The sequence below is a fragment of the Odontomachus brunneus genome, unplaced genomic scaffold (genome assembly GCF_010583005.1).
Source record: "Odontomachus brunneus isolate Ranch 3 - 2012 unplaced genomic scaffold, Obru_v1 Obru_scaffold_217, whole genome shotgun sequence".
Lineage (NCBI taxonomy): Eukaryota > Metazoa > Arthropoda > Insecta > Hymenoptera > Formicidae > Odontomachus > Odontomachus brunneus.
This window is the reverse complement of record NW_022639667.1, coordinates 144578-155418: the sequence shown is the minus strand read 5'-3', so window position 1 is coordinate 155418 and position 10841 is coordinate 144578. Positions and strand designations below refer to the sequence as shown.

The 10841-nt window shown below is 30.4% G+C and overlaps 1 protein-coding gene and 1 long non-coding RNA gene across 8 annotated transcripts in view; one reads left to right on the top strand and one right to left on the bottom strand.

The window, feature by feature from the left end:
• Nucleotides 1–10841, bottom strand: part of LOC116852346 (peptide transporter family 1-like) — a 221261-nt gene that overhangs the window by 205765 nt on the left and 4655 nt on the right. For 4 of the 7 annotated variants that reach the window (XM_032832618.1, XM_032832615.1, XM_032832621.1 and 1 more), the window contains exon 2: nucleotides 5727–5767. In XM_032832618.1, the coding sequence (XP_032688509.1) occupies nucleotides 5727–5767 (41 nt within the window). Of the gene's footprint in view, nucleotides 1–921; nucleotides 1057–5726; nucleotides 5768–10841 lie in introns of those variants that run through there. The other 3 variants (XM_032832616.1, XM_032832617.1, XM_032832620.1) reach the window with 3 other exon arrangements.
• LOC116852350 lies at nucleotides 1049–2980 on the top strand. Its single transcript, XR_004379756.1, has 2 exons — nucleotides 1049–1180; nucleotides 1311–2980. It is a non-coding gene; the product is annotated as an uncharacterized LOC116852350 (long non-coding RNA).

The window sequence follows — 10841 nt, the reverse complement described above, 5'->3', positions numbered from 1 at the left end:
ATATATATATATATATATATATATATATATATATATATATATAATCATCTTACTTAACTCCAAAACTTGCATAATTATTTGTAAAATGTTACACAACTTTTTGTTCACCATAATGTAATGTACAATTATATTACGAGATCTACATTTAGCATCAAATATTCTCGAATATTGGCATTATCTATAGCCCAATACTGGGTCTGTACCGAAGCCAGAGTTTGACCTGTCTTGCAGCCTTTACTGAGTCTAGATCTGTATTTTATGATGGTTCATTGTCCAGATCGTCAACCGGTACCGGGACAAAATTGGTTGCCGACTTTTGGCCGCCGATACTGGACCAATGTTTGGCCAGTTCAACTGGCTTGGCAATTTCTACGTGAGTCTATAGAACATCCTGTACTATCTGGGAATGACGTCAGGTTAGTTTCGACAGAATCGGTTCGATTTTTACTGAAGAATTAAGAGACACTTTCTCAGAAAACTAAACTGGATCTCTCCATGCTGTCACTCACGTCACGCTGTGTTACCCAAGCCGCAAGTATAAAAAAGCTGTTAAATCATAGAGTTAATCAATAGCGCGCTATAATTGGGGTAAATCTTCTTCACTCAATAACATTACTATTGAATCAAAAAGATTTACTATCATGACATTGTTGACCAATTCTACTGATGCAACAACATTTTTTCCGTGTATAAAAAATGTGATTTTGTAAAAAAAAAGTTCAGAAAATTTTTCCATTTCTGCAATTTTTCTCAATGAAATTCTGACCGAAAGGGCAATAATACCCATTTTTCCAACATAATCTCATCTGACGTTATTTCCTAGTGAGTCAGTTAAACCGCGGCGATTAAAATTATTCAACGCTACGTAACGAGCGGCCGTTAGAGCGAACTAACTAAACGAGGGGGATATAACGATTTTACCTGGCGTACATGCATTTTATCGACGATCATGCTGGATGTTACGGATCGAGATCGAGTCAGTTATACTGATTACGACGGCGAGCACTTCGATGGGCGCACGCGTGTCGCGTCGCACACGCCAGTGACGAGCTTGAGGTGTGATCAATCGCTCGTTGTCGTGGTCTCGCACTGCTTCGTCGCCGTTGATTCCGATGGCTCCGTTCGTACGCGCTTGTACATCGAGACTGACAGGCAGTCGGTCACGAAGTAGGCGGTGTAGGTAGGTATACGCGTGAGACGACGATCGGCATTGCCCGATGTCTGAGCGACCGCGCCGCGTGTACGTAGTACAACTAGTATTTGGAACAACGTGAAAGTAAAGGCCACGTGTGACTCCGTTCATTCCACAGGTGCGCAGCTCGATAACGCATCCGATTCACGCCCAATTGGAACACCAACATATTGTCAAGATTTTTTATTTTGTCACGTTTTTTGTGAAATCGAACCATGTAATCGCGTGATTGTTAATAGTTGTGACACTAGAAACTTGTCGCATGTGAGATACTCAAATATTTATTCAGAATGAGGCCTGTGTTAATCAAGTGAGATATTTAGATTTCAATTTGGAGTTAGATAAGAACTTTTCAGGTGGATTACACGACTATAGATATAAATGTCACATATACCATAATTCGATTGCAGAACTTGGATTTAATTCTGAGTAAAAAAGAGGGTATGCAAAATTAAAATTTGAAAACCGTTATTCAAACAAGAAAATGTTACATATTCTTATGTATTTTGAATCGTAGAATTCGAAAATGACCATGAAAATTAGGGGACTAGCGGGGAAAACGTGGGAAATTAAAAAAAATGGGAAAAAACATGAAATTGTAAAAACTCTCTGACGTAATTTTTTTACATTTCTACGTTTTCTTGCGTTATTTTTTTCTTGTTATTTTGAGTCACAAAATCTCTAGTGAACTATCTGGAGGTACTCAACATATTGCTCGACATTTATTCAATATATTTGTGATGGCATATTAATGAATAAAAAACATATTACTTTACTATTATAATAATTTACGTAATTACACATATGTATATGCAATACGAATTTTGCCTTCATTGGCTGAATATCTTACTATAAAAACCTCGATAACTTCGAGACAGTTAACATAATGTGAATATAATTATAGCATTTTGAAAAGATCTCAAGAAGGGCTATAAGAATATGTAATAAAAAATAAGAGGTTTCAATAAAAAAATTCAAGATAATTTTTGTTTGACTTTGGCGACGTAATCAAAAGTTAAACTGATAAAGAGAGTAAATAGATATTTTTAAGCCATACAACTTTTATCTCAAACATTTTTTTTCTACAACTATATTTCTCAAAATATTTCGCTGAGCTGGAACTTTTTGCACACCTTGTACATATGTTAAGTACCTCCAAATAGTTGACTCGAGATTCTGCGACTCAAAATAACAAGAAAAAAATAACGCAAGAAAACGTAAGAGTAAACGTAAAAAACTACGTCACGAGAGTTTTCACGATTTCACGTTTTTTCCCATTTTTCTTAATTTCCCACGTTTTCCCCGTTAGTCTCCTAATTTTCATGGTCATTTTCGAGTGCTATGAGTCAAAATACATAAGAATATGTAATATTTTCTTGTTTGAATAACGGTTTCCAAACCCAATTTTGCATACTCTCCTTTGAGTATTTCACATAAGACAAGTTTTAAGTGCCAACTAATAATACGAGCCTTAGTTTTACAGTTAAATTATATAATATATGTGATATTTATATCTGTAATTTAACTGAAAAACAATTATTAACTTAATAACAATTATTTAACTGAGAAACAATTATTAATTTTTATAAGTTTCTTTGTTATACAATTTTTATTTAATTTTTATTAAATTTATTGCAATAACTATTAGTACGGACCTTAAAAATTTATCTCGCCGCTTTCAAATAGAAGAATAACGCGATAAATAACGTTTGAAAATGTTGTTGGCAAATACGCACTAATAAACTGTCCTCTTTTCGCTCAAGCGATCGGAGCACACTTTTTAAAGTATAATCAGTCTATTTTCTTTATTGAAATGGTATATTTATGATTAATGAGTTCCATTATAAGTGTAATATTCTAACCACGGAACCAAAATCTCACTGAAAGGATTAGTGAACAGTAAGGTCCTATGAGTAGTTAAGTAAAATTAGTTAATAATAGAAGCTGCTTCCATTGATGCACTTTGTAAATGCAGACAGTGTCATTGCACGCAAGACATATAGAAACTATTAATTTTGTCATCACAAACGCAGAAAGTTGAATTTAGTATAGCGCATAATGAATTTATGTATATTGTAAATTTTGCAGTAAAATTTTACTTCTACTGGTTAAAATCTATGAGATATAAGACTGAACAGTAAAGACGGAGTGTTTTCATTGAAAATCAGTGAATACTTACTGATCATCGGTAAAATAATCCTTTTATTAATTTAATCAGATATTTTTGCTCATTCATTTTTGCTAATTCACTTTAGAGAAGCATGAGAAATGCAATTGTATAAATTTAGAGAAAGCTGATGATATTATAATAAATATTCGATAAAGTTCACGTTAAGTTATGTGACTGGAGAAGAGTCGATCTGCTTCGAACGGAACTCATCATGTTCACTACCAAGTAAACGTCACGGCGCTAATAATAGAAGTGGATTACTTATAATACTAGTCATACTGACGATATAACACGTATATTTGCGTCACACAAAAAAGCTGCATTTATGTAGCGCAATTATCAATACGCGCTGAAGGAGTCCAATTAAGGAAACTGGCATCAATTTAGTTGTTAGATATCTTTATGCGCTTTATTTGTGTATATTGTAGTAGCGAGATTACAATTTATCACACGAAGCGTATTTAAGTAGATTTATTATGATTGCATCATAATCTTTTGTTTATAGTAAGATAGATAGTGAGAGACAAATATCATTGGACAAAAATCGAATAAAATTGTGATTTGAAAAAACCAAACAAAGTAATTTTATCGTCGAGATCCTCTTAAGATCCTCTTAAGATTCTCAATACTCGGATTTTCTTTGAAATTTTCGTCAAGGTAAAACTCACTGATAAAATTCACTAAAAAATTTTATTGAAATTTTCTGCACAAAGAAAAAAAGTTTGATTGAATTCACATAACAATGAACAGACCAAAAACGTTTTGATTAAAAAAAAACAGAATTTCTGAGTTTTAAAATCGAATCTTGTTTATAAGAATCAGAAATTCTGTTTCCTTCAATCAAAATGCGTTTCTTTTAAAAGCATTTCTTTCTGTGTGGACATGTATAATTAAGTATAATACTCTCTAAATTTCTAAATTTCTTGGAATGAAATTTCAATTTTTTCAAAAAATAGAGTGATTATCAAATTACTCAAGTTCGAGTAATTTTGCGCTTATATAGAACACTTACAGAAATATCATACTAATAATCATTGATAATTACTTATTTTCAGTATTAAAAATACTGGATAATAAGTAATTATCAATGATTCTTAGTATAATATTTCTATAAGGGAATTTTCTATTGAATTGAATTTTCTTTCAAATTCCCCGTTCTCTATTAAATTTGAATCATGAATATTTTCACTCGAAATTGAAAAGTGATTCTGATGCAATTCATCGTTACAGAAACATTTATTTTAATCGATTGAAATTTATTTATATGGAATCGAAATCTATTTTAAACTCTTTAGTGAAATCTTTGTTCTTGCTTCTAACGACAGTATTTTCACTATCGCTTCAAGTGAAAATAATACTATTTTTCACTCAATTTTGAACAAGACTCTACTTCAAAAAATTTAAAGAGAGTATATGATCATAAAAAGAGATCAAATTTATATATAATTGTATATAACTATATTTTTTATGAGTTGTCGCATTAATTAATCTTTTTTCTGTGTGCGATATGAGTATTGCTACGTAACGCACTATAGAGATTTTATTCACGTACTCGACCTCGAAGCGAGATATTTTGCGCATTACAGAATTTGCTGTGAAAACGGTGAGATCGAATCGTGTCGACAAACACAGGGATAAATTGCTCAATAAAAATGTAGCCGATCGACGGTGCATGAGCGTAAATTTGACATCAGGCATTTATTCAGCGATTTTGTAACGTTGAAGATCGTGGGACAACACCATCCCACGCTCCAACGCGGGTTATTCAACATATGGAGCAATAATCTGGTCCTTCGTATTTTCTTATTTTTCTTCACGAATACTGGGCATTAACGATTGTTCAACCTTTGAAAACGTTTACGAGCTACATTTACTTCGTCGTCACGAAATTATGCAATGCGATGCGCTTAAGTGCGCAGCGATAATGATTATTTCCTGAGACCTTGAGATAACATCGCTACCAAGTGAAAGTAATGTAGAGACCGGAATTTTCGTAGAAACATGTCTAATTATGAGTAATTTTGTCAGCTAATAGTTAGTGAAAGATATTTTCTCGCCGCAAAGAATAAACAAACTCGTAGAATGTGTTCATATTTAAATTACGTAAACTATACATTATGTACATATTATTAACATATTACAGATCAGTCATTTTATTACTCAGATCAAGTATTCGTTCGAGGATTTTCAATTTTCTTTTTAATATCCAAATTAGGAGAATTTAATAATAAAAATAACGAATCTCTTACACCAACATAATATTGTTATGTTACAACACAATTCTCATGAAAGAATTCTCATGATCAGTTCGTAATGTGTTAAAAGAATTATGAATACCTTTACAATTTAAAAGTTTAATTTTACCTCTTCTTGTATCTCGAAGTTGGCTAAATTGTCCGGATGATCTGAAACATAATTACAAACAATGTTTGCCTTAGATAGTGCCAAAATTATTTAGATAAAGATAAGATGAAAATCCATAAATCTCAAATGAGATAAATTGTTTTTAATTTATGTAGGTGAAGAATGAAATAATTAGCGCGATTTTTGTTTCAAGATTATTTATAAAAATTTATAAAAACATTACATATATCACAAAAGAGATATTAAAACAGTCCTCACAATTTTAAGTTTTTTTTTTATCAAAAATAAAAATTTTCTTTTAATGTTTTGTCCAATGAACAGTTTTTTGATGGGATGTACTTATTTGTTGTATTAAATTAAAAAGGCATTCTAGGATATTGAGATTTATTTTTCGTTTTATTATACTCGCGGAATAGCATATCGTCTAAGAGAAATCATAAATATAATATAATTATATAATTTCTAATGCTCCCCTCGCTATCACATCAAGTTAATGTAAATATTATTTAGCCTGTCATTAAAATTACACAATGAAACAGATAAACTATAAATTAGCTCTGTTATGTATATCGGACATGCGAACGTTTATTTAAATCACTTAAACTACAATTAAGCAATGACTGATGTTTAGTAAAAGCGCACAAAAGTGAGTTGTGATTTATAAGTGTCAGTAGACAGCGATTTTGAATAGCAGTAGACAGCGGTGGCTCATAACAATTAGTTTATAACATCCAAAATCATTGAAACGATTCTACTGACGCCGATGTTAGGAATTTATTATATTTAAAATCTTAGGAATTTATTATATTTATTATATTTAAGAAAAATATTTTTAAGAATTAGAAAATTCATAAGAGAATGGAGATCATCGAGAAATCTTTACCTTCAGGTATAGAGCGTTTTTATGAGATGTAAATAAACGTAGTGTGAGATTGAATATTCTAAGAAATTATGTAGTAAATATAATATTTAGTATCTAAATAATAAAAAATAGCGTTTATAGAAATATACCGAACTTTTCTATTTTGAACTTTTTATAATGACAAAAAGCTTGGAAAACGAGTAAAATTAAAAACCAAATCTGCTGTGCATAAGTCGTCTTAAAGCATAAGCTAGAATAAATTACACATATTTTATTTTATATTAATTGCGTTAAAATATTTCATAGATTTAGAAATAAAATTGACATTTTTACAAGTTTATATTTCGGCTTACAGAACACGTAGGGCAAAAAGTAATTACTTGTATGTCTCTTTCTATTATCTTGTGCGTCTCTATTAAATCAATTAATGCACAATATAAAGCTTAAGAAAAATAAAAATAGAAATATTTACTGTATTAGTAAAATGTGTGCATATATTTATTTGAACTTTATTTTAAATTAACATTTATTATACTCCGATAATGAAATAAATATATAGAAACGTAATTTTGTTTGATAAATAGGAAGTTTATGAATGATTCTCTTGATATGATACTGAAAATACTTACAACCTTCTTAAAGAAGCTATATCATTCTGTTCTCTAAATGCACGACATGCTCTATCGAACATATTCTTACATTCTATCTCACAATTAATCATCGCGTCGTCATCAATTAAGTGGTTGTTTGAGACAACTTGTTTCGTCCGAATGATTGAATTCATTGTATGATTGCTTGTAGACTTTGCAGCTTCATGTTATTCTATATAAATTTGTTTCAGTTATGGGTGATGGCAGAAAGGGATTATTGTTTAGCACTTATCATAATCAAGTAAACCATGACAAATCGTCGCGTGAACTTTTACTCGTCGATCAAATAATGAATATTATCGACAATTCGTTTTGATATTGATACCAGAATATCGTACCAGAATATTGAGATTTATTTTTTGTTTTATTACACTCGCGGAATGGCATATCGTCTAAGAGAAATGATAAATATAATATAATTATATAATTTCTAATGCTCCCCTCGCTATCGCATCAAGTTAATGTAAATATTACTCAGCCTGTCATTAAAATTACACAGTAAAACGGATAAACTATAAATTAATTCTGTTATGTATATCGGACATGTGAACATTTATTTAAATCACGTGTACTTAAACTACAGTTAAGCTATGACTGATATTTAGTAAGAGCGCACAAAAGTGAGTTGTGATTTATGAGTGTCAGTAGATAGCGATTTTAAATAGCGGTAGACAGAGGTGGCTCATAACAATTAGTTTATAACATCCAAAATCATTGAGACGATTTAACCTTTTAAATAGGGTCACAGTTAGTTCATATATCAACGAAAGAATCAAGATTATGCGAACAGATGTAAAGACCTTTGCATGTAGAAAAATTTTAACTGTAACCGTAAGGTCGTAAGAAAACTGACCAATCACAGTCGATTATTCCTGGAACGCAAGGAGAATAATCAACTCTGATTCTTACGGTCAGTTTTCTTATAATCTTATGGTTACAGTTAAATTTTTTCTACGTGCAAAGGCTTTTATGATTATAAAACTGCGAAATATCGATTTACGTCACAAATCTCACTCGCAGTCATTATCACTCGATCCGATTGGATTAAATCTTTCGCGCAAGATCGGAATATGAATATGAGGGAAGGGGGAGGAAAGGCGAAAATTCGATTATACAATTACATTCCCGATAAATTTATGAAATGAATAGCGACTGGAAAATTCAGTCGCGCGCGCGCGACGAATATCCCGGCTTTTTATTTTTTACGATATAGGAAGTGAGATATCACTTATCATGCATCCTGTGTCATAACGTGTCATTTGAGATTAATGACGTTTTATAAAAAAGAGTTATCATGATATTTCTTAATTGTATGACATACTTGACATTTCTGGAAGAGATAAAGAAATCTGTTTTATCAATATAAAAATATTTTCTCGAGTATCGTCAAAATAAAAATATTTCCTCAAGTATCATCAAGATAAAGATATTTTCTCGAGTTTAACTAAATCATTATTCAACGAAATATGGTTAACTGTGCAGTATTTTTCTTTTTTCACCTGACTTATTCAAATAACAAATGCACAAAACAGTTCCTCAATTAATTCTACTATAAAAATATTACACCTCATTTACTTATTATTTATTATTAAAAAAGGCTAATAAAAATCAAATCACAGTTGGTCGTGTGCAAACATCCTATTAAAAGAATTACAAATATTTATAATTTAACAGATTTATAAGCTAATTTTTCAATAATATAAAATGCGCAAATTAATTCGATGCCTTTTTTTAAAGAAATTATGTCTTTACTTACAAAAAAAAAGAATAAATATACCAGTGTTCGAAATGTTCATCATTATTTTCTAATACTTTTCTCCATCTATCGGGGAGTTGACAAATCTCCTCTTGAAGAAAAGACGGCGGCCTTGAATCGGTAAAATCATCGATATATTTTAGTTAGTAAATAAATTAGTAAAACAATAACAGTTAGTAAATTAATGTTTTTTTATTTTGTTGTTCAAACGTATCATTGTTGTACGAGTCATTGTTGATAATATTTAACATTAATTATTTAACCAGGTTGCAACTCATAATATATTACACTCTTTATATCCTATAAAAAATTTTTTTACATAAATATTCAGTTCCGCGATATCGATGATCGTGATATCATCCATAATTTTTTTTTTTTTTTTTTTTAGAATTAACGTATAAAATCCATTTGTTTTATAACCAGCAATGATTTTGTATGAAAAGTCTTTTATTTTATACTTTAGCAAGGACATTACCGTGTCGAATCTTCTTAGGTTGCTCTTCAGGCTGCCCTTATAGAAATATCATACTAAGAATCATTGATAATTACTTATTTTCAGTATTAAAAATACTGGATAATAAGTAATTATCAATGATTCTTAGTATGATATTTCTATAAGGGTGAGCTCGTGCAGAATCCATCTACCTAATTTTTAAAATTTTTCTCAGCTTATGCAAGCGCACTAAAATTGATTGGCAAGTTACTCCTAGTAACGCAAGTCATCTTGAATCTTAGAGATTTTAGAGATTTTCATTTAACAGTTGCTCAAGTTTCTCGTTTTCAAAATTTTCCGGTGAGTTGAGACAGTCTATCAGTATGACAGAAATCATTACTCCGAAACTTTTGGTACCATTTCATACGTTACTGCACCTTTTCTTAAAGCTGAGAGATGAGTAATCATCAATTATATTTGCAGCCTCGGCAATTTTTTCCAATTAGAAAGCAAAGAAAATGTAATGTTTAGTATACTCCCACACAACATGCATATCTAAAAGACGTTTTTAAGACACCTTTAAGACGTCATATATAATACGTCTTAATTTTCACGTCTTTAAGACGTCTTTTAGAAGTCTTCTTTAAGACGTCTTAATTCTAATATTCTTAAAGACGTCTTTCTTAATGTGTCTTTAAGACATTTAATTTCTAATGTCTTTAAGACGTCAACAGAAAGACGTCTTATAGATGTCTTATTTAAGACGTCTTTATGATATTATCAAAAGATGTCTTATTTCAATCGTCTTTAAGACGTCAACAGAAAAACGTCTTATTTCAGATATCTTTATGACGTCTATTAAATGCCATTTTTAAGATTATGTATAACTGTCTACATTACCGACTATAAGATTCATACACGCCGTTGCTATGGCAAATAACGACTTCTTGCGAGTATCGTGTATGTGAAATATATCAAATAGAGAAGTTATTAAAATGTGAATTGTTTTATAATTTGGTCAGTTTGTTTTTAAGTTACAGTGCCGACTGAAAATTTCCTTTCTTGCATACAAGTAGTTATTGGAAATAATAGACTGGATTTGCTTATCCGTTCTGCTCAGGATTAAAATTAGGATCAATAACAGTTAGCCAACGTTGATGGTATCCGACATCGTATTTAAATTTTATAAATCATGTATTATCTATAATATTATTATTAAGCAGCATATGTTTTAAAATTTAAAATATATGATGTACAAATATTATCATTATCTAGTCCTGAGCCAAATGTATGAGCGAATATCATAATTTTCAACCGACTGCAGCAAATAAATAAAAATAAATAAAATCTCCTCTTTCTATATGTACATTATTATATATATATATATATATATATATATATATATATATATATA